General features: G+C 41.1%; 1 protein-coding gene across 2 annotated transcripts in view; it reads left to right on the top strand.

The window, feature by feature from the left end:
* DOK5 (docking protein 5) overlaps positions 1–25,255 on the top strand; it is a 126,521-nt gene that overhangs the window by 36,297 nt on the left and 64,969 nt on the right. For both annotated transcript variants that reach the window (XM_019726052.3, XM_019726053.3), the window contains exon 2: positions 24,660–24,767. In XM_019726052.3, the coding sequence (XP_019581611.1) occupies positions 24,660–24,767 (108 nt within the window). The remainder of the gene's footprint in view (positions 1–24,659; positions 24,768–25,255) is intronic.

Genomic DNA, 25,255 nt, shown 5'->3' with positions numbered 1-25,255 from the left:
CTCAGGAAATGACAAGGGTTTTAGGAGCTCTGTACTAGGGACAGAGACAAAGACCACATATATATTTCTTATTCTATTACAATATCATGATACTGAAGATGAAGATTTTTGCTAGACTGGGAAATATAGAAATTAGTTTCTACCCTGGAAGAATTTACAAGGTGGGGGGAACCCACTTCTAAGCCAGCAATTAAGTCTGACATCCTTGCCTGTAGTCTGTAACACTGAATTTAAAAAACAGGTTTTTCTCAGAAGCAATTCTATTTTTATAAACTGTCTCCTGGTTCGAAATTCCTCATATTATCAAGTTTCTTGAAAGCTATGCATTCGCTTTTAAATACAACGTGCGTCAGGATTCGTGTTTTTTGTTCCCTAATAATCTTTCAATTTCTTTTATTTGTGGATTTGAAAATATATGTTGCTATGTACAAAATCCCTAAAGAATTAGCAGGCTGATTTGATTGAAATATAACTTCCCACCCTCTGTGCAGTGCTAAACCACTGAGTTTAATAGTTTTGAGTTCTAACCCCTTTCGTGTCTCTTATCAAGGTTTTATTTGCATTTGGTTAACTCACCTGGGTTAACTTGGCCTCTGTTTCTCCACCTGACTAATGGGCGTAAGTATGGATTCTTGCAAGGATCAAATGCTATTGTGTTGGAATTCCATGAAACAAAGTAATGCTGTAACAGTTTAAGTTGTGAAATAAATCGGAAGCATCATGATTTAGGTAACCTGGGATACCAAAAGAAGCCTAACGTCTGTGTGTGCTCGAGTCACACAACTTGAATTTGAATTGTCTAGTCATTGAAGTACATATGCCTAGTGTAAATGCTAGCTTTGACACTCTCAAGCTGTGTGGCTTTGGGTAATTCATGTAACATCTCTGAGCTTTAGTTTCCTTTCAGTACAATAAGAGTAATAATGACAAGTTTACTCTTATAGGATTTATGATGATGAAGGTGCTCGTGGGGATGATAAAGTGATGGTGATGATAACACCTCCCAGTTATTAAACCCTTACTTGTTGCCACGTAGTACTGAATACGTGCATCACCTCACAGTATTCTTGAGGGCCCTCTGTGGTAGGCAGGGTTATAATTCCATTCTTTTTCTTTTTTTCTTTTTTTTTTTTGAATTAAAGTTTATTGGGGTGACAATTGTTAGTAAAGTTACATAGATTTCAGGTGTACAATTCTGTATTACATCATCTATAATCCCATTATTTTTTAACGAGGAAATTGAGGCGTAGTGAAGTTAATTACCATGTCCAGCTTCACCTGGGTAGAAATTAGCACATCTAGGACTCTGGTGTAGACTCGACTGATTTTTAATGTGTACTGTGTCTCCTTCAGTGTTTTTATTGTACTCTGGTAATTTTTACTGTACTCGGGCCTTTTCTTGTGTGAAGATTGAAAGAGACGTAATGTATGTTAAATGTTTAGCATTCATCCCATAGTAAATTCTACATAAGTCCCAGGTATGTAATTAACATTAGATCTATTTCTTTTTTACTTACAAATTATAACCTTTATTCCATTTCTGTTATTCCCTTTAACATGTAAAACTGTCCTGAAATGATTAAATTATTTATTCTCTACAGAGGTGCAGAAGTTACCAGTGCCCGTACCACTGAGGTTGAGGGAATGACAAGGTTTCTGTAATATCTACTGAAAGGCAGACACACATTCTTCTTTTAGGTCAAAGTGTCAAGGTTGAATATGACTTGCACTCGTTTTTTCTTTTTCAAATAAATATCTTGTATTTTAAACAAATATCATTAAGTCTATACCATCATCCTCTTGTGATTCAGTTAAGAAAAAGAAACGAGTTCTTTAAACATGCTGTTTATACCAGTTCATTTGAAAGTGAATGATGCATTCATAACTGTGTTTTTGAATTTGGCTCTCTGCTATAAAATAACTGATTTGTCTGATTTTTATCTTTGAACTAATACTTGTTTTGGCTTCAGGGAGAAGTGATGCATTAGAAATTGCATATTATCTGTGGCAAATCTGACTTGTAGGCTTTTAGTAACACCTCATTTCAAATTGTCAAGGGAGAAAATTCTGTTTTCTGAGCATTTTGGTCTTTGAAAATCAAGTGTGTACACATTCTTGCCCACGCATTCTCCTTGATCTACAGCTTCTGCTGAACCTTGGACTCTTGCAATGCCCATGGCATAGGGTCCGCCCTCTTCCAGTTGATTGGACCAAAGGTATCTTGGTAAAACTCCTAATCTGGCTCCCACATATGCTCCTCATAAAGTTCTTCCCATCTCGCTTAATGGCAACTCCGTCTTTCCAGTTGCTTAGGCTGTCAACCTTCCGTCATCCTTGAGTCGTCTCTGTCTCTTACATTTCATTGGTAGATCCTTAGCAAATTCTGCTAGCTCTCTGTTCAAAACACATCTAGGATTTACTTCATAGTATGTCTGCTGTTATCACTCTAGGTCACAACTCCATGCTTTAACACTGGAACTCTTACAATATCTTTCTAACTCACTTCCTCGCTTCTACCCTTGTCCCTCTTTGGTTGAGATGATTTTTGAGATGAGAAGTTAGAGCATGCCACCACTATGCTCAAAATTCCCTCAGTCTCAGATCTCACTCAGAATGGAACCCAGAGTCATCCACGGCCTCTGAAGTTTCACATGGTTGCACCTCGGGCTCCTTCTCTGGTCTTCCCTCCTACCACTTGTCCATTCACTCTATGGGCTGCTTTGCTTCCTTTAATTATGGCAAGCACACTGCCTCAGGGCCTTTGCACTTACTATCTACTTGGAATGTTCTTTCCCTGCCTGTGGCTCCACTTGCTCTCTTATATCATCTGGCCCCCTGTTGAATGACACCTGTCAGAGGGACCTTGCATGAGCAACCTCTGAAAGTAGCACTTATCTTCTCCCATTGGCCGTATCCTTCATTTTCTGGCTATCCAGTGATTCAGTTCAATTCAATTCTGTTACAGATTCCTAGGGTTAGCATTGGCCCCAATGGTTAAGGGCTCAATCCCACTAGACCACCCTGATTTCAGATCCCAACCACAAATGAGGTGCTCATACTACCCAGGCTTCCGCCTGGCGACTACACATTGGGGGTTTCTACGACTCCTTCCTTGGTTTGATAACTTGCTAGAACAACTCACAGAACTCAGGAAAACACTTGACTTGCATGTACCACATTACATAAAAGGTACAACGCAGGAAGAGCCAAATGGAAGAGGTGCGTAGAACAAGGTAGAGGGAAGAGAGTCTACATGGAACTTTCATGCCTGCCGCCCTCCCAGCACCGTGATATGTTTACTAAACGTGAAGCACTCTGACCCATTTCATTTAGGGGCTTCTATGGAGGTGTCATTACACCGGTAGGATTGATGAAATCATTGGCCATTAGCGATTAAACGCAGTCTCCAGCCCCACCTTCCTCCCCAGAGATTGAGGGTGCGAGGGGGGTTGGAACTGGCAGCTCCAACCCTCTGGTCACATGGTTGGTCCCTGTGCCCATCAAGAAGCACCTCATTAGCGTAAACTCATGATTGAAAGGAGCTTGTTATGAATAAGGAAAGGTGCTCCTAAAACGCCTATCCGTCCCATCACTCAGGAAATGCTAAGGGTTTTAGGAGCTCTGTGCTAGGAACCAGGGACAAAAACGAAATACGTATTTCTTATTATGCCTCACCCGCCAACCTGCTTCATACTCTACTTGGATGTTGACTGACTGTGTGCCCCTGTTAGAATTAAACTCCATGAGCAGCACGTCACTTTTGCCAGTTTTGTCACTGAGTGTCAGAAGAGTGCCTGGTGCACCAGAGACACTCCATCCATACTTACTGAATGAGTTACTTAATTAAATTAAAGTGTTCATTAATTCCATAGTTAATGAGGAAGACTACAGATAGAGGCAGAGATGAGTGAACGCACACCCCTTGAGAGTCAGCACCCAAGGAACAGAGAGAGAACAAAGTGGTTTTCTGAAGAGCTTTCTGGTTTGACTTTTAGTCCTTTGTGACATTGTTTCACTTCTTTCTCTTGGAAAATCCCTGAGCTTCACCTGTCTCTTGCAACTAAAAATCCTTTTTTTTTTTTTTTTAATAAGGTTGAATGGGTTTTCCGTTTGTTGTGAGTCAAAGTACCTCAGCTAATGCAACCCCTTATAAGCCTAGACAAGTAAAAGAAATGTGCCTGGCACGTAATAGGTGCTCAGTGAATATTTTCTGTATGTTCACCAACCACTGACTCTTTGAGGGCACTTAACTTCAAAACTCCAGCGAAATGTCGCAACTGTTCATGAAATACCTGTGTTTAAGGGTCAGCATCAGGAACCGTGTTTGTTCTGGCCCCAGAATCCAAGCATTTAGATGCAGTCTTGTTAAGCTCCTGCATGCCGGGCTTGAAAAATTGTGCTGGCGAAAGGCTCGTGAAACGGGGTTAGGGGTGGTTCTCCCACTCACCTCTTAACATGTCCCCTGCACCTTCCAGGTCTAACCCAAAATGGCCCTCCCATTTTGAGGTGGTGGAGGGATGAGAGGAGGAAAGTAGTGCAGTGGGAGAGGGGAGAAAATACTGTGAAAGGGAAGTATTAGGACTTGAGACAGGACATGGCGTTATGCTAAAGCAGGAGGAAGTGAAGGGGCAGCTTCCTGCAGGTAAAGATGCAACCTGGGGTTTTGTCCCTTTGGTCCCGTGGAGCAGTCTGGTCCACTTGCTAACATAAGCAAGTATGTGCTGGTAAGTGTCCTCTTTACGATGCAGTGAAATTTCACAAGCCCTGCTCTTTGAACCCTCTGCCACTCCCAGAAACCCAAACTCGGCCTTTCTGACCACATGCTCTCCTTGAATGATCTGATTTGAGGAATGTCTGTTCCAGTGACTAACAGTGAAACAGGCCATTGGATGCTGTCGGGACCTCCTACCACGGTGCTGTGGCGTCGCAAGGAAGGTGTGGGCTGCATTTTCTTCATTATTCAGTGAGGAAAACAGAGACTCAGAGGATTTAGGAGATTTATTTGAAAGTATTTATGTAGTAAATAGTACTGTCAGAGGAAGACTATTCCCTGAAATACCCCAAAGGGCAGGGAACACATTGTATTTTTGTTAGTTTTATTATTTTATTTCTTCAGGGCTTGTGATAAGTGTGGGACACCTTTGTGCGGGGTGAGAGGGAATATGGAAAAATCTAGATGCAGATCGGGTTTTGAGATGTCAAACCCTATTATTTCACCCTTTGAGGTTTCTTCACCTTTAAATGGAGCCAGTAACCCTAGGCCTCTTATTGGGAGAGTTAAATAGACTGCGTTTATGTAGAAACCCAGAGTCGAGGCTCTCATTAAATATTGACCATTATTATCCATTGGCACATGGACCACATAAAAACTGTACTGCCTACTTTTACAACTTAAAATTATTATTATTATAATTTAGGCAATAATAAAAATAGAATATTTCAGGCAATCCTTTCATCTTTACTGAAATTATAGAGGGGTTTGTTAGAAGATGTATTCAGGTCTTCCCGCTTGGTAATTCAATTTGGTTTGAAGATGTGCCTGCAGATTTGGGGCCAAACACTTAAGAAACATTTTTTTTTTTTTTTAATGTGTGCACGATTTAAAAAAAAAAAAATTTTTTTTATGGCAATTCCCAGCCACAAGCTACATTGTTTCCTTTCTGTTCTAACCACTTTCACTCACTAAGTTTTACTCTGACTTTGGCTGCTTCTCCCAGTTAAAGTTCAGTCTTCTCTGATCTCTGGCCGAGAAGCCTGCATAAAAGCAAATCAAGAATGTTTTCACCGTTTCCCACATTTCTCTCTTTTAGGTGTGATGAGGTCAGATTTCAGAATTGCCAACCTGACAGTTTTCTCCTTCTTCTCTTGATAATGTTGGATAAAGGCAGGCTGTTTAAAGAACACTTTCAATCTGAGGGTTGTCCTTTCTCTGCGTTGTGAACAGTGAGCCCCCAAACCTGGAACGACAGCCTGGCGCCAGGATTCATGGAGTTCTAACTGGGGAATATCCAGGAAAGAAATGTATTTGTTCCCTTTGATCCATAGCTGCTAGGGATGGCTGGGAAGTGAAACAAAATGTAGAGGCTGACAACTCAGGTATTAAGAATGTTAGAACTAATGATCGTCTCCTTAGAATTTGGACTTCCTTGCTGCAGACTCCTGGTTTGATTATAAACCAACCGAGTAAGTTATTTGGCACAAACCAAGTATGCTTGGTTAAAGAAACAAAACAACAACAAAAAAACTTGATACAAAAAAGATGTCCAATTGCTGGATGCCTCCTAGAGCCTTGTAATTAAATTAAACAGTGTTTTTCGGAAATATCTGGCCCAACTCCATCTTCCAATAATAGATAGCTCTTCGTACACGTGGCTGAACTCCCAGAGAAAGCAGTAATAGTCTTATCAGAAAGCAGCGCATTTCTTTGGTTTTTTTTTGTTGTTGTTGTTCTGAGCACCAGTGTGAAAGGCGAGTGTAATTTCTTATTCAGAAGTAGAGATGTTTTAAGATCAATTGCTTACCACAGAAAGTAAAGTCTATGAAATAATGGGATTTTATTTATCATAGGCAAAGTTTATTAAGGTGCAGCTCGCCTGGTCTTTTATTTTACTGAGAAGTGATTCAAAACAGTTGAGGTTTCAGTAGAGGTCTGATACGGACGCTGCAATAATTGTACTTTCAGCAGAAAGGGCAATGTAGAGAATTTCTTTCATTAATATTTCTCTCCAAAGCTGAAAGCTTGAGCAACATGCCTGAAAACATGGATCTGGCTTTTGAATGGCCAAGTGGATTTGGCTATACCATTGCAATGGCAAACTTTAGGATCTGTGGTTAACAATTTGCCTTCTCTCTGGGAATGGTGGCTTTAAAAGTTTTTATTTTATTTATTTTATTTTAGTCTCCAACAACTAATATCTATTTTGTGGTTTGATGAGTATGTAGATACATTTTAAGTGTACATCTGTGGGCTTAGAATTTCATGAAGCTTCTTTATACTTACAATGCCCTGGTCGTTCCCAAGAAAACAGCTTTTAGCTGGCTTCTTTCATGGAACCATATGTTGTCATCGCATCCACAGCTAACTTCAAATCCAAGAGCAGACCTCTCACGTTGGTGTTATTAGATGCTGTATGCTCCAGCACTCGCTAAGAGGGATGCTAAACCCAAAGGGCTATGCCTATTGAAATGGAAAGGTGCTTTTGATTTGTTTTCAAGTGGGAAAGTAAAGGAGAAAGTTGGGCAGCATTATACTTGGTGTGGTGCTCTTTATTAAAACAAATACATATAGGTTTACATATAAATAGAAAGGCAGAATGGTCTCGCTGTTTCATTTAGGTTTGGCTGTATATAACTGAAGACTCAGAATCGTAGTGGTAGAAATTTCGTTTTCTTTCATGGAAAAGAAGTCAAAGTTAGTATGGTAGTTCTACACTCCTCAGGAAGCCAGATTTCCTCTATATGTCTGCTCCATTTTCTAGAATGTGGGTTCCCGCCTAAACGTTACCTCATGGTCCAATATGGCTGCTGGAGCACCGTGACTCACGTCTTTACAGGCCAGAAAAGGGAAGAGAGGCACGAGGGCAAATTCATTTTGTCTGTTCCCTTTTTAAGGTTTCCTGGAAAGCTCTCACAAAACTTCTTTTTCTATCTCCTTGCCCAGTATTTAGTCACCTGGCTTCGCCCAGAAGCCTAGAAGATACAGTGTCTCGGGGGCATTCAGCCCAGATTTTGTTAGAATCGACTAAGGAGAGAGTGGTGATTGGGAGGCAATTTGCTGGAATTGCTGTAAGCGGTAACGTCCTGTACGAGGACTGGAGATGAGAAGCCGGAAGACTTCCTTTTTCTTTTCTATACACGTCCGTGTTGATTGTCTTAAATGAGAGGGTTTTTTGTTTTTGTTTTTGTTTTTTACTTAAAAAATTAAGGAATGCAGATGTTAAAGAAGAAATAAAATAACAGGGGAGACATGGCCACTCATCAGTCCATGATTAGCAGCATAACAGAAATGATAGTTCTCTGTCTTGCTGGACCTGTTTTTTAATGTCAAAGCATCTTTGCTTCTTTGAATGGGTCCTCGCTTGTGACCCGGTGCTGGGCCCTGAACAGGGTCAGACAGCAGGGTTCTCACACAGTGTGGATTTCATGGTTTTCTTATCTGTATTGAAATTGTCTGCAGAGATATAATGCTAAGGACAAGTACTAATTCCCAGCTGCCAGTTAGTCTCCTAATGCCTAAATGCAGAAGGCTTTTGGGCATTCAGGTCTGGAGACATAATAATAAGACTAAAAGAGATGGAATGTTTTAGTGAGGTAGTAGTCGCTAGTGGGCACGAATGTGTGTTCTTGAATCAGGATGGCTCTTTAATTAACCTCAGTCTCTCACCTCTAAAATGGTAATGATAATTGTTCTCCCATATCATGGAACTGTTCTAGCACTTAAAGAAGAGTACACCAGTCTGGTGATTGGCCAGTAGTAAACGCTCAATAGGTACAAGACGGATGTTCTTGTTGCTGGCACGTGGTGTGTCAGGCATCCGATAATTATTTTGCATTTTAGTCCCCTTCTTACAAGTCTGTAAGGGTGATCGTTCTTTATAACAGCTTTTTTGGAGATGTAGTTCAGATACCATAAAATTGGCCCTCCAAAAAATATACAATTCCGTAGGCTTTAGCCTATTCTCGGGGTTGTGTAACCATCACCACAATCCACGTTTAGAATGCTTTCATCACTTCACGGTGGCGTGGAAGGTGGCAGGTGGGTCTGTGCCTCACTTGGTAGAAAACTTCTAAGTCACATGTAGACTTGTGACTCTGTACGCCGGGCCTGCTGCTGCTCACAGCCTTAGTTGTGTTTCTTTTCCTACTAATCAGTCCTTACCAGGCCCTTTTTCTTTTATTTTCCATTTCGTGGTTGGCAATAAGATTTCTAGCCAGGCCTGGTTTGGGGCATGATTCCAGGAAGCTCTGAGCCCTGCAGTCTGAGTGGCATTTCCTCAGGCTTTGTCTAGACCTCCCGGTCCAGAACTAATTGCTCTCATGTGACTTTGAGAATTCTTTGAAGTTTTGACTATTTTGTCCTGGGACAACGGGCGTGTCTTGGCTTGTTGGGAAATCTGTGTCTACCGGACCCCAAAGCTTTGTGTCCCATTAACAGACGTGTCCGGTCATCTTGATATTTGGCTTCCAAAGTGACACGTGCTGGGTTGTACTGCATTTTCAAACACTTTGGGTGTACATTGTCTTGTTAAACAGACTTTGATCAAGTTCTTTCAAATCTGAGGTAAAGGTTTTAATTTTGAGAAGACTCTACTGTATCTAACGTCTTGTTTTTCTCAAATTTGACACTGTAGACATTTTGGGCCAGATGATTCTTTATAGTAGGGGCCTATCCTGTGCATTTGAGGGTGTTTAACAGCATCCTGGCCTCCACCCATGGACACGGAAAGCACCTCCCCAGTTGTGACAAGTAAATATTATTTTTGGACATTGTCTAATGTGCCCTGGGGAGCAAAATTTACCCTCCTCCCCCCAGCACTGTTGATCTAACCATGCAGGAATAGTGTTCATTGTCTACAGTCATCTGTCACTCAGAGGTCGACTGTTTTTACGAGGTTGGACAATTAAGTTCGCAAACTCATCCTAGAAAAAGTGCTGCATACCTCATTGCTGAATATCACTACAGTCACCTTCAAAATACTCTGCTTGGGAATCTATGTACCAATGCCAGCGCCTAGTCCACCCTTCAAAGCAATTTTGGAACTCTTTTTCTGGAATGGTAATACGAGCTGTCATCGTATTACCCTTGATTGTCCTGACTGTCATCAAAATGTCTTCCTTTCAATATTTCCTTTATCTTTGGGTAAAGAAAGAAGTCACTGGGGGCCAGATCAGGTGAGTAGGGAGGATGTTCCAATACAGATATTTGTTTAGTGGCTAAAAACTCCCTCACAGACAGTGCTGTGTGAGCTGGTGCATTGTCGTGATGCAACACCCATGAATTGTTGGTGAAAAGTTCAGGTTGTCTAACTTTTCCACGCAGCCTTTTCAGCACTTCCAAGTAGTAAATTTGGTTCATTGTTTGTCCAGTTGGTACAAATTCATAATGAATAATCCCTCTGATATTAAAAAAAAGGTTAGCAACATTGTTGCAACAAGTTTGCGAACTTAATTGTCAGATCTTGTATAATCTGGATGATATGTAGCAAAAGGCTATTTCACAGCATTTTAATAATCAGGTTTAGACATTTTTTTAACCTGTTAAATTAATATGAATAGTAATAGTAAGACATGCAGCTGGGAAAATAATGTATAAAAAACAAAATAATTATTAGCCTTTATCAAGCACTTACTAACTGTTGGGTACCTTCCATACAAACCTGTGTCATAAATACTATTATCCCCAGTTAACAGATGAAAACACTGAGGCTCCAAAGGATAAGTGATTTGCTGAAAGTCAGACTGATGGTATTTTTATTAACCTTGATTTTATCCCAAGCTTCCCATTTTTAGAGCTTGGGGTATACCTGTCTTAATATTAAATTTGTGATACAACAAACAATGTTTTTATTTTTTGATCATTGGTTTTGTTATTTGATTTATTTCACAAGATAAATTAGTACTTTTTTTCCCCAAGAAATGCCAAAATTAAGACGAAAATTATAGTTTTGGATTGATTTTGTAATTTTAGAGAAGATATGTCCCCTAAATGCTATTTTCAAACAGCAATGTCTGTGGTTAGCAACTGTATTATATAACTTCTTTTTTGGTAATCATCTCATTTTTGACTATTCTGCTAATAATGACTTGGTACACTGTCATTTTACTGTCAGGAATAAATTCAATTCCTGAAAAGTGAATTCAAAAGGAAAATGCCCAGTATGGCTGGACCAAGAATCAGAAAAAAAAAAAAAAAAAAGGATAGTCCTGAAGGTTTGCTTTTGTTCAAACATTGGTTATTTGAGCTCCAGGTAGAAATTACGGTCTGGGAGGCAGACAGACTTGATTCCAAGTATTGACTCCACAGTATGTTAGCTAATAGATGAGTGCGATGTAATATATTAGTGTGGCTATGATCACATTGCCGAAGTCTCAGAACCTCTGTTTTTTCATCTGTATTAATGGGGACATTAATAGGTCCTAGCAACACTTAAATGAGAAAATGCTTGTGAAATACTTAATCTAGTCAGCGTTCAGTGACGGGTGGTGAGGACGATGATGATGATGATGATGAGTTATAAAGAGTTACTGTATTGACAGTGTTTAAATCTGCTCATCCTTCAAGAAAACTAAACAAAAACAGTCCCTCATCACCCCCTCTCCCCCCAAAAAAAAACCCAGCCAATCAACCTTGCAGGTGCTGTCAATTTCACATCTCTACATAACAAGAATAGTTTTTGAAGCTATGTTTCTGTGTGGTAAATTGCCCATGCAAATATGCAACTGTTTCCTCCAGGTCACCCAGCTTTTCTTCTCTTGAATGCTTGGCTTAGATTTTTTTGACACCATGGCTATTTATCTTCACCCTCTGCCATTTTCTGGCAATATCTGTTCTGTGTGTGTGTGTGTGTGTTTTAAAGAGTGCTTTCTCAACCATGGGATTCATTTCCTTTCTTTGAGAGTGACACTCTTATTTTTGTACTGAGCCCTCTTGTGGAATGACTTTTACTCATTGTTGTCTCCATTTGTGTGGACGTGTGAAGGACCGAGCCTTGCTGCAATGTTTCCTTCTGAAATCCTAATAGTGACTCGACTTCAGAATAGGCATTTTTAATGAAAACTCTCTAATTTAGGATTTTCTTTTTTTTTGCCACGGCAGAGAGATGTCTTTCTAATTTGGTTAGAGCCTGTTTCTAATTATCGGCATATATTTATTTTAGTCTATAGGGAAATACAGTCATCTTGAGGTTCTGTGGTTTTAGAATGAAACCCATTTATATTTGAAAACAATGATGTGACAGATAGCCGCTGAAGCCTTTCTCCATGATATAGAAAATAGCATTTTTGTAGAATGCACCTTTTAAGAAAAAATGCGGTTATATAGTTTTATTTAAAAGCATGCCTCTCCACCTAATCTGAATGTTTGCAATCTATATATGTATGACTTTTTTTTTTTCTTTTCTTTTCTTTTTTTTTAAAATCTTGTGTAAAGATGTTAAGTCTTGTTTGGAATGTTAGGCCCATTCTGAGGCACCTTGATGTCCAAGGGCAAATTTATGAAATTCTGGAAATCTCATGAATACCATGTATGAGTTTTTCCCATTTATTTATTTGCTCATTCATTTATTCACTGTCATTTAAACATAAAGAAATGAGAATCTAATGCTCTCCTAGGCCTGAGGATTCAAGGAGATTAAGATAAAATGTGATTTTCTTTTAATTATTACCTTCTAGGGAGGGAGGGAAAACATAAATACGCAGAAGACCAATGAGCAAGCTAATTCAGATATTGATTTTAAGTTAGTGTGTGGGAGCTGGAGGTACTTTAGATTTGGTAGGTGGGATGGGGGTTTCTGAAGTGACATCATGGTAGATTGTGAGTGCATGGATGGCCTCAATTACTTCCATGACCTTTACCCCAAAACTTTATTGTCCTCATTCACCGACTCTGGGCTTTACCATGTGAGATGAATCTTAGCAAACCTGACGCAAGCCTTGGCTTATAAAAGCATTTACAGACTTCTGATTCTGGGTTGAGTGAGTAGACACACCTTTCCCTGTGTCTCCTTCTAAGTAAAGCTAAAAACCCTGGACATTATATATAAATGATATAGAGCCAGGCATACATATTAACCCAACCTCAGGCTCTGCAAAGCGGAGAGTCTCCAGACTGTCTTGGGACCTCAGGATTGGAGGAACAACACAGCCATGAGTTCTCTGGCTTTCCTCTTGGCCTCATATATCTCAGACTTAGAGTTAAAGAAGCCAGCAACCGAGAAATGCCAAGGGGTACCAAAAAAATCCCAACAAAACCCCCTTTTTTTCCTAGCCAAGAGACCAGGAAATGAGGCAGCCTAGCAATACAGAAAACGTTTTAGAAAATGACTGCTTTGCATCAGCCAAACACCACAGAGTGGACTGTGTCTCCACCCCCACCCATCCGGTGACGGCTGTGTGAGGGGCCTGGGACTTCCATCCTGGAGAGTCTCTGTAGTCAGGAAAATATTCTCCTCTACCCTCTTAGGTGCTGTACCTTGGCATTGTGAATTAAACCAACGGGACCCAGATTGACAGGAGAAAGGTATACAGATTTCATCGATACTTTTACATTCGTGGGGACTTCACGGAAAAGAAATAGAACCAAAGAGTGCTTAGGTTCGCGGTCATATACACCATTTTAACAAAGGGTGGAAAATGTGGAGAAGGGACTAGACAAAGGAAAGGGGATCTGAGCTCCTCAGGGCAGTAAATCATGGGAAGATGACCGGGGAAGTTACAGTGTCGTTGTTTAGTACAGTTTCTTACACAGACTCATCTTGGTGCCATCTCTGGTGTTCCCAGTATGAGAGAAAGAAACACCTTTACAAATATAAGTTGATGTCACCTGGAAAGGGAAACTGATGCCTGACCTTGAGGCAGAAAGGGGGATGGAAGAGAGCTCTTCCTGTGTCTGCTGTCTCTCTGTTGCCTTCAGCTCAAAATAATCCTTGTGCCAAAGTAGCATAGTTTGGGCTGGTATATTCTGGTCCCTTTCAGCTGTAACAAGGTGGTCCACCCACTACGGTGGTGTCTATGAAGGTCAAGTGGGAACCCAGGACTTCCGTCCCCGCCAGTCAGTCGTTATGCTCCCCAATGTCACAGGAGACCGCCTGGGGAGCCCGGATCCCACCCTCGCCCAGCTGTGATGAGACGCCCACCCTGGTCCCCACTGGGGAGCTGTCAGAGGAGCCCTAGTGGAGAGTCAGGATTTTCACCACTGCCCAGGGGCAATGAGACCACCCCCACTGCGGTGTGAGTGCAGATGACACGAGGAGACTGAAGTCCTACCTTTATCCGCTGGTACTGTTGGTCCCCTCAGGTAGCAGTGATTTTTCCCGTACCCTCTCTTTGACCCCTGCTTCCTCCATGAGGATAAGCCCCAGCTAATCTGCTGGTGGCTCTGAGATGTGAAGCAGAGCTGAGTCACCCCAGGCCAACTCAAGACAGCCCTGGCCTCGCCTGCCCACATGTGACTGAGCTCTGCCATGATTAATGAAGCAAGGTCTGATCAGCAGAAGTGCCTCATCAACTGTCATATTCACGAGAAGCGATACATGCTTGTTGTGTTACTGCTAAGTGCTGGGCTGCTGTGTTTTGCAACAGTAGCTAATCAGTAGAGAAGTTACACCTATGACCTGAAGGATGAAACGGAGGCAGCCCTGTGAACAGCAAGGGAAAGACAGTTCTGGTACATTCTTTCGTCCCTCCTCAGAGAGGAATATAACATTTTGGAGGCTGGTGCGTCATGAGCGAAACAGGAAGTGCAGGAGATGAGGCCTGTCAAGTAGGGAGGGGTCAGATTATAGAGGGCCAGCCTATGAAATTGGAGCTGAGTCTTGGTGGTTTGGGTTTGATGATCACTCAGTGACTGCTTTGCATGTCCTTGTGGAAGCCACAATGAGATCATTTCTTTTTAACTGCACCAAAGGCTAATTGAGTGCATACGACCAAATGGTAATCTACAAATATTGGCTGTAACCATTAACTCCACATGCCCGGCATTGTGCCAGGGGCTGGGAGAGCTACTTGTCTGTCTCTGCATACTAGAAAGTGAGTCTCTGGACTTCGCTTTGTACGTTGCTGTGTCTCCAGTGCTTGGAATAGGACCCAGCGTGTAGTAGGTGCTTAGTAAATGTTTTCAAAATGAATGAGTACATGAAAGAACCAAAACGTGTGCTCTCCTTGTTTACATGCAGACCACCACCTTGTTGGGTGGTGTGAGCTGCTAACTGCTATGGGTCACTTCCCAAGCAATAGACGTGCTCTGAATGCGTGAACTCATTCATGTCTTGCAACAACCCTATAGGGAAGATAGTATTAGTAATTCATTTTAAAAGCACAATAAAATCTTCTACCTATAGGCTCATATATACAATATATACACAACTGCATATTCATTATGCTTAATAATATAATGTTTACATAAATTTAGATGCTTAGTAGGCATGGCAAACTTATTGCAGCCATCCTCAAATGGCACATTCTCCCTATACGTCCTGGTCCTCTCTCAGGCTTGCTCAGTTCCTGGAAACTCCATCCTTCCACTTGTTTGAACAAAAAAATCTTGGAATCATCCTCGACTCTTTGCTTTCATCCCTACATCCCATCCCATCCGTGAAGCTTGTTGGTTCTACTTTCAAAATATATCCAGATTCTGACCGCTTCTCAACCCCTTCCCCACTTCCATCTGGGCAGTGCTCCCCACGTGGTTTATTGCAACAGTCTCCGAACTAGTTTACCTGCTTCTGCCTTTAGCTCCCTGCACTCTACTTAACACAGCTTGGATTGTATAACTTCTATTCAGAACTCTTGGTCTCACTTCCCATCTCATTCAGAGGAAAAGCCAAAGTCTTTACAAGAAGAGCCGTACGTCCTGCCCAGTCCGATGCTCTCTCACCACCATCTCTGTGTTCTCTGGACTTCTGCTGGCCTCTTGATTCTTCCTCCTGCACGCCAGGCATGTTTCTGTCTCAAGGTCCATTTGTTGTTTCTTTTGCCTGTAGCCCTCTTCCCCCATGTATCCACTCAATTTACCCCCATTTCTGTTCGTCCCTTTCAGATATCACCTTCTCTGGCAGAACTTCCCTGATTACCTTACTTAAAATCAAAATACCCACCACTAGCAATTTTCTACCCACTTTCCTTGGTTTGTTTTCCTCCATGGTACTTCACACCATATGACATATTATCTGTGCACTATAACACACACACACACACACACACACACACACACACACACACACACGCATATATGTCTGATTAACTCATCACGGGCAAGCCCAGGCAAGGCAGTGGATTGTCCCCATTTTTATTGACAGCCACAGCCCTAAGACCTAAACAGTTCCTTGCCCATGGTGGGCACCCAATAAACATCTGTTGAATGAATTAATGAGTGATATCAGCCCTCAGATATTTTTGCTCATCCAGTAGTTAAATATCTATGACGTAGTTGTTTTTCTATCAGGTTAGTTAAAAATAATAACAAACTAAATAATTATTACTGCATATAGTTTTTTTAGGCAGTTCTGTTCCTCTCTCCGCCCCTCTTCCTCCTGCTTCGTCGGTATGGAGAACAGAGAGGAATTGGAGAGAGACGGAAAGGGATACGTAGCTTTCTCTTTTCGTGCTGCTTCTCCCGACTGTGTACTGACAAGGGAAAGGTTCCTTTCCCATGTGTAGTGAAGACCAAAACGCTGATGCTGCCTTTTGGGACATTGATTTTAACTGGTTATTAAGACACAAAAGACTCAGAAAGAATCTTTGACCCTCCCCCCTCTCCTGTCCAAGAGGTTCACGTGGCAAGATCTGCTCCAGGAAAGAAATCTCAGCTTATTCACCTCAGCCTAATATGAATTCAGTATGTTAGTGTAGGTAGGAAGCCGCCACGTGGGCACCTGGTAGCCAGATCACCTCCCGTGTCCCAGTGAAGCTAGAATTGACCTGCCACATGTGTGCTGCTTTACCTCGACTACCTATGCATTGCCTACTTCCCTTGAAATCCCATCGCTGCCTCCTCCCCTTTCTCCTTTGTCCAAAATGACGTATATACCCAATTTCGCCTCCCTGTATTGGAATTTTCATGCTTATGTGAATTCCCCGTGCACACATATTAAAATTTGATTTTTCTCCTGCTACTCTCTCTCTCTCTGTTAGTTTGATTATTAGCCCAGCTAGAAGAACTGAGAAGGTGGGAGGAAGTGTATTTTTTTTTAAGCCCCCATAGAAGCAAGAATGTTACCAGGTTAGGGCCTCGCTGCTCATCCCTCGAAAACCAATAATTGAGAGAAAAGGTTGGTGAAAAGAAAAGCAGGATTGCTCAGAATGCCGGCATTCCAGCAGGATGGCGGACTCCTGCACAAACGTCATCTCCCCGTTCCTGGAAGGGTCAGAAGTTGCATAGGTACACGAGAAGAAGCAGAACAAAGGAAAGGGGGAGTTAGTCATGCGACTCATCCTGGAAAACATCTCCTGGGGTCTGGTGTGTTCCTCGATGGTTATCTCTGACCTGCTTTTATGGGTGACTCATACGTCATCTGACAGAAAATCTCAGTCCAGAATTGCAGCCTGGTTGCCTGGTGTCTGGAGGGCTGACTCAGTTTCTTGCAAGTTCTGCTGATTAACTAGATTAATGAGGTATGCATGTAGCCTTGGGAAAGCAGAGCAATTAAATCGGGCAGAGAGGGAGAGAAACAAAGAAGAGGGAAAAAATAATAAACTACAAAATAAATCAAACCATAATTCCGTAGACCATGCCAGACTGATAAATCCTTAAAGGTAAACCATCATCCTTACAAGAACAGTCTGTGACACATACTGGTTCCATGAGAATTTTTCAAACTAACGTATTCCTTGTTTGATCATTACTAACACATGCCTATTTTTATATTTATAAGTGAAGAGTATGTAAGTTAAGAAAGCTGTAACATAAGGCTAAGATGGTGGGGAGAGGCTAGTTCTTGCAGGTTATGGAATGTCTTGTCAAGACTTTGGTTTTTACCCTAAAGTTCAATAAAAGGCAGCCACAGACATGTTTTAAGCAGTGGATTGACGTGGTCAGACTAGTGTTTTCAAGAGGACACCGGATGTAGGACATGGGTTGAAATGTGGCAAGAATGAAAGCAGGAAAACTCTCCGAAACTCAGGAGAAGGTGGCTTAGATTGGGCTGACAGTCCCCAGCAAAGAAATAATGATGCGTGAGGTTCAGCCAGAAGGTGAGACACACAGGATTCGGTGATTGATGGATTGTGTTAAAAGATAATTTTCAAAAACAGGTAAAGTCATGACTGCCATAGAGATGCAGAATGAACTCGTTAAAGAGACTACTTAACTTGTTCATTAAAGGAGAGAACAAAGCAGAGCATTATAGCCGGTTCAAAAGGGAATTCTAAGGAACCCACACATTTGTTGATCCTGCATAGTGAAAGAAACGTCCCAAAGGAGGCAGAACTAGCTTCATCCACAGTGGGGGAGGGAGGTCAGTGGCACTTCTACTGAAAGGGACGGAATTTGCATCTTTGTGGCATAGAATCCTTTTGCACTTCTATGAGTTTTCTACAATCTAGAGCTGAGAATAGTTCCTAGGATCAGAGGCCCATCTCCCTGGGAAGAGTGTGTGCTTAGAGAATGCGTAGCTTTCCATTAAAGCACAGATCTTCCTCTATAAGTGTGAGAGAGAAAGAATGAATGAGGCAGGTGGGGAAGGCTCCAATATAACGCACAATCTTTCTATGAGCAGCTGAGCCCTATCCACTGAATGAGGAGCTCACTGGTATAGAAACAGATTAAAAAGCAGGGCTAGCCTACTTTTTATACTTAATTTACTAATAGCATTTTCTGTGATATAAATATTATTTTTAATGATGGCAATTTCCAGTTTACAGATATGCCATAATTAATTAAACCAATCCCCTGAAACATATTTTTAGAGCGTTTCCAGTTTTTATGTTGAAGAACCCTATTCCCATATGTTTGCATATTTCCTTAATTATTTCCTCAGGGGAGGGGGAATGTTCCTAGAATTAATATTTCCGGGTCACCGGGCAGGCATAATTTTGCCTCTAGAAAGGTTGTGCTAATTTACTTCACCATCAGCAAAAGAGTGACATAGCCAATTTATTGCCTGTGGGTACTTTTAAATATTTTTAATCCTCTTTATAAAATTTTTATTTCTTGATTCATTATCCCGTTTTTCCTGGGGTTGTTTTTTTTTTTTTTTCAGTGAATTTAAAATGTACCTTGCTACCCACTGTGCAACCTCTCCAAATTAGCATTTCTTTCCTTGCAAATGAGAGGTATACTATATAAATGATAGGCATGGAATTGTGCTGTTTACTCATTAAAATGAATTTTTTCCTTCACACAATATATGATTCTGAACCAGCTCGTCTTTTCCGTAAGTGGAGTTGGTAGCAGCCCGCGAGTTATGATTCAAGGATGTCACTGAACCCTCCCGTTTCAGTCTTCATCTGTCACCTTCTGAAATCCCATAATGACAGAGTCATTTGTAGAACTGGAAAGTATAACCATCTTGGTCTCAGCGATCGACCAGGTCAGATTCTGAAATTGTGAAAGGAGAAATTGGCAGGCCATAGCAGATGGCGGAGGAGTTACCTTCTGGGGTCCTTCGTATCTCCTGTTTCTCCTTGGCTAGAGTCTCCGCCCCTTTACTGCCAGATTGCATCTTTCAGGGCAATTTCCTGTGGCTGCTGGGTTCTCCTTGGATGGTGGCAGTTGCTTCCTCAGTCTCAAAGCAACAGAGGGACCCAAGACTCTGAGAGGGCAGCTGGGGCCTCTGGCCAGACATCAGCAGTCGAAGTGGACGGCTGGGTATTTCTGGAGAAGTGACTGGTCAGCCCAGGTAGGGGACTGACCCTGCAGCGCAGAGACAGCCAGGGCTATGGTTTACTGCAATCACAACGAACAAGAGCAAGACGCTGAAGAGATACAAGGCAGGCCAAGGAAAACTGAGAAGGTGCATGAGATACTTCCAGTGTAGTTAGAAATACTTAGCACATTTGGGTTTCTGAACTTCTGTGAGGGATACCGAATACTTTGTCACTTAAGGAGACAGAGTGGAATTCTTTTAAAAGCAAACACTTCTTGCAGACAGCTAGGATACCATGGAGTCCTGGACTAGGTAGGGTGTGAAGACCCCAGTTTCAGAAATACTCCATTAAAAACTGTCACTGTAGGTGAACTCTTGGTGCCAGCGAACTTAAAATCACAAATGCAAATGTCACTGACATCACTAAGCTATAAAGTTATCATCCAGATGAAAGATCCTACGGTTACCACTGAATGTCTCTTGTTAGATAACGTTAAGTGTGAAAATAAACTTCTTACAGACGGCTCGACCCTCCACGTACGTTTGTGTACCCCCTGGAGTCCAACTTTTCTGGGAAAATCCTAAGGTGATGGTTAAAAATTTCTTCTCCAGAGTCAGGCAAACCGAGGTGGGAATCCTGGCTAATTTCTATCAGCTTCATGCTGGTGAGTAATACCTAGTGAGTAACCTCACTATGCTATTTCCTCCTTGGAAACTGGGGATGGTGATAACACCTGCATCCAAGCTCTTGGAAGGGTTAACTGAGGTCATGCACATGACAGGCTTCGCATTCTGCGTTGCACAGAGGGCAGCCAGTGCTGGCTGTTGATGTGAACATTCTGCATGAGAAGACTATTTGATTAGTTTAGGAGAGTAGGTGAAAATAAGGTCAGGGTATGAGAAATGCAGCTAACTTAGCACTATGCGGCTGAGGATATATCTTTAGAGTAGGGGAGAATGCTCAGACAAGAAGAGAACGTCGATGTGCTAACAGAAAAGGGATGCTGGCAAAATGGAAAACAATCCTCATCTCTGTCTGTGTTTGCGTGTGTCCCAACTTCACTTTGACCTTGTAGAATAAGATAACTAAAAAGTTAACTCTATCCCAAGGACAGAGAGGGGATACTAATGTCTCTGCATGGAAATGTGCCCTCCAGGACAGTGTGCATTTATTGTGGAGCCGTAATTCCCAGCAGTGGACAGAAGTGTGGTGGAGGGGATGGAAAAAGCATCACATCAACACTTGAATTATATGGAAGCAAAATTTTGCCTTGCAGGGAGATGTGGAATATATGGGGATTCTCACCCCCTATTTCCCCCACGAGGAGGATGTGTCAAACAGACTTCTATGTTCATCAAAAACTGACCTGAGTTTAAACTGTTGAGAAATACTACCATAGACCAGAGGTTGGCAAACTGTGGTCACATCTGGCCCACGGCCTGAATTTTAAATGAAGTTTTATTGGAAGATAGCCACACCATTCACGTATGTGCATGTATCCTATCGTTGCTTTCCTGCTACGGCTGCAGAGTTCAGTAGTTGCAACAAAGACCTGCGACATCAAAGACTGAAATATTTACCATCTGGCCCTCTACAGAAAAAGTTTGCCGACTCTTGCAATAGACCATAAAGAGCAAAAATGGTCACATCTTACTTAAAGCTTTCCTCTCTTCTTGAGCTTACACGGAGGCTGTATATAATTTCCTCTCAACAGGAATTTTGTGATCAAAATTTGCTTTCTATTATCTTTATAACTGTCCATGAGCCTTCCAGAAGTTTCATTTGTGACTCTGTTGTTCAAAGCATTGTGAGGGCCTGCTAATAAGTTTAGGAACTCTAAACACATCGTTAGTTGTTTCAGCTGCTTCTTGGCACGAGAAATCTTGGTGAATTTACCAGAATATTCCTTGTTCAGGAAAGAAGCTAGTAAAAATGTAAGGGATTTGAAACCAGAGCTAAGCACTTATGAAGGATATCAGGTTTTAAAGGAAGGAATGACAATGAAAAGATAGTAGAAATCATATAAGGGTTGGTGACAGTTCAAGGCCGGAAATGAGGTACAATAAAATCACCACCACCACCACCACCACCAAAATACACACGGAAGGAGATTTGTGTGGAGACCAGTTAGGCTAGTGTCCACGTTACCATATTCAGTCTTCCTGTTTCATTTTCTCTAAACAAAACTGAGATATTTCGGATACGATTTTAATCCTTTAGTACCATGTGTCTTTTCTAGAGTTCTTAGGAGAGGAAGGGCATGGCAGTTGAAATTGGGATTTTACTGAGTAGATGTAAGGTTTCTCTTCAGTGCGCCTGTCAAACCCAAGATGACATCACACACGGCCACTGTGGCCACTTGTCAATAGACTTTTTTGGACACAAGCCAGGCAAATAGCAGTTCACTTGTGAGGAAAATGAACACATTTTTTAAAAAAGTTAGAAATGCTATCATCCAAGATTGGGTTTGAAAGTTGAGGCATAATTAGGATAGTTAAAATACCTAACTCAGTGAAAATATTTGTTTTTTTCCAGTAGTGGGCATATTTCTTGCAGACCTTTAGTGTCCTCAATTTCTAACGCATTTTCAGGGACACATACAAAAGAAAGTGGTTGCCAATAGAAGAATGACAGTGAGAAAACTATTTCCCACACCTTTTATTTGAACAATCAGAGTGACAGTCATTTCCACTATAATTACAGTCCTCTCTCTGGTGGTGGTCAGATTTTAAGGGAGGGAGCCGTTTGTCTCATCGGTTATTCAGACAAGTGAGAGGTTGGTAAGGCTTCTTTGTACCAGACTCAGTACTGACAATGTTAATTTTCACGACTGAATCTCCATCCTGAAAAGGATTTTGTGCTTGAACTCTTAGCTATGGTTCTCGTAACTCGACTTCTTCAAGTTACTTGGCCTACAGTTACTTGGCCTAGTGGTTAATTAGACTGTGGTCTGACAGCAGAAGAAACAGGATTGGTGAAGAGTGTAGATAGCTATTATTAGAGCAGGCTGTAATTTTAAGATCTTGGCTAAATAGCTGTACATTTTACCATTAAAAAAATTTAAGCATTTTATTTTGAGATAATTCTAGATTCACTTCCAGTTGTAAGAAATATCACACAGGGTGTCAGATGGGCACTTGTCTTATTAGGGAGACCACTGCATGGATTGTATAGATGCCTGACCACTGTACTGCACACCTGAAGCTGAAGCTGAATAATATTGAATGTCAACTATAATTTAATACAGATATGTAGTCACGGGATGTGGAGTAGAGCATAGGGAATAGAGTCATTGGAATCATAATAGCAATGTACGATGTTAGAGGGGTAGTAAATTGGGGGTGGGGGTTATCACTTTATGAAGGGTGTAAATGTCTATTACATTGTTTTGTACATCTGAAACTGATAATAATTTAAAAAGAAATAAATATCACACAAAGATCCTGAACCTTTACCCAGTTTCCGTGGTGATAGCGTCTTCAAAACTACAGTGCAATATTATAACCAATAAACATTACAGTCAAGATATAGGACAATTCCATTGGATTTGGCTCCCCCCCCCCGCCCCCGCCTCAGCCCCACTCAGCATAATTCTCTGAAGACTCATTCAAATTGTTTCCGTATTGTAGTTCATTGGTTTTTAAAGTGAAGTAGTATTCTGTGATACGGGTGTAGCACAGCTGGTTTAACCACTCACCCATTGAAGGATATTTGGGTTGTTTCCAGTTTGGCGCTGATAACAAATAAAACGGCTGTGAACATTCACATACAGATTTTTGTGCGTGTGTGGGGGGGAGGTTTGTATTTCTTTGAGATTGGTTCCTAAGAATGCAACTGCTGGTCGCATGCTGCTTATGTAGTTTTTTAACAAACTGCCAAACTGTGTTACAGAGTGGCTGTACCATTTTATATGTCCACCAGACATGTATGAGGGACCCAGTGTCTCTGCACCCCTGGTCAGTGTTTGATGGCGTTATTGTTATTCTTTTTATTTCAGCCAGTCTAATAGGTGTGTTGTGATATCTCGTTGTGGTGTCAATTGACATTTCCCTGACGGCTGATGCTGTTGAACATCTTTCCATGTGCTTTTTGATCACCTATATATCCTCTTTGGTGAAATGTCTGTTCCTTTCTCTTTGTCCATTTGTAATTGCATCATTGGGTTCTTTACTGTTGAGATTTGAGATATCTTTATATATTCTAGATACTAATCCTTGTCAGAATATGTGGTTTGCAAATATTTTCTCCCAGTCTGTATCTTGTCTTTTCACCCTCTTAACAGGGTTTTTTCACATAGCACATGTTTTAAGTTTCGATGAGGTACAATTGGCATGTTTTTCCTCTACGGATTGTGCTTTTGGTATGAAGTGTAAGAACTCTTTGCCTAGACTATCATCCCACACATTTTCTCCTTTTTTTTTTCCTAAAAGTTTTATAGTTTTGTTTTATATTTAAGTCCGTTTGGAGTAAATTTTTGTATAAGGTGAGTGTTTTCGGTTAAAGTGTTTGTTTTTTCCCTAATGATATTCAGTTGTTTCAGCATCGTTTGTTAAAAAGGCTACCCTTTCTCTATTGAATTACTTTTCTACTTTTGTCTGCATGTTAGAGCCCTTGATAAATTCAATGACCGTGCGAGATGAAAACCAGTAGAGTTGATTTTAATAACTATATTGTTTTACTGGTACCTCTGGACATTTAAGAAATGATAAACGGGCTGTTTCTCAGACTAGTAAGGAAGTCTTTAGAATATCTCAGATCGATAGTTTCCATATTTAATTGCATTTGAAATCAGAGCATGTGCTGTGCTGTGTCTACCTATATTATTTGTACTGATTTGGGATTTTTATCTCTGGAAGTTTTTCTCAAATGTTCCTCCTAATATTGTTATCAAAACATGAAGAAATTTGCTTTCGAATACTTATTTTCTTTTGATTCCAGTAATTGTCTGAACAATATAATACACCCGTTGTGGAAACAATTTTTTGAAAAAATTTTATTTCCCAAAGCAATATCACATTTATGGCTTGTGAATATTTTACAGGTGAAAACATCGAAAAGAAAACATTTAAATGCAAATGTCAGTACATAATATCTGAGTCGGTAGAGATGCTGAGTGAAGTCTTTGTATATCCTTCCAGATTTATCAACGATGTTGGTTAGTGTTCAAGAAAGCCTCAAGCAAAGGTCCAAAGAGACTGGAGAAATTTTCCGATGAACGTGCTGCGTATTTTAGGTGTTACCATAAGGTAAGCCTCGATTGCTGTTGCTTTCTGGAACTCTGTTCACAAGTAGGTAACTCCAGTTCGTTGAGTCTGAAAACTCATGTAGATTAGTTGACACAGGTACAAATAATACTTTTTCCGAGGACAAACATCTCTAAAATAATATCTGCTTGCCAATTGTTTTGACAAATGTAAAGTTGCTCTTCTGGTTTCCTACTATTTGTTGTCTTTCCACTCTCTAGTGTAGAACTTACCATGTTGTTTTGTAAATTTTTAATTTGCATAGTAGACCCCACTTCCAACCTCAAAGCCCTTGAGAGTAAGAATTGGATCTCAAGTGTCTAGCACTGGTGCAGACTAGACCCTCATCAGAGTTTGTAACGTGGTGGGGAGAGGACCCGGGAAGAAGCTGGAAAACTGATGATTGATGGAGGACGTGCCACCCATTAGCTTATTTCTTTAAGCTTTGTGACTAAATGTAATTCAGACTTTCACTTTTCTTAGTAGCAGTG

This window comes from Rhinolophus sinicus, chromosome 13 (assembly GCF_057876585.1).
Source record: "Rhinolophus sinicus isolate RSI-liver-muscle chromosome 13, RSI-T2T, whole genome shotgun sequence".
Classification (NCBI taxonomy): domain Eukaryota; kingdom Metazoa; phylum Chordata; class Mammalia; order Chiroptera; family Rhinolophidae; genus Rhinolophus; species Rhinolophus sinicus.
The sequence above is the reverse complement of the archived record's forward strand: the minus strand, read 5'-3'. Positions and strand labels throughout refer to the sequence as shown.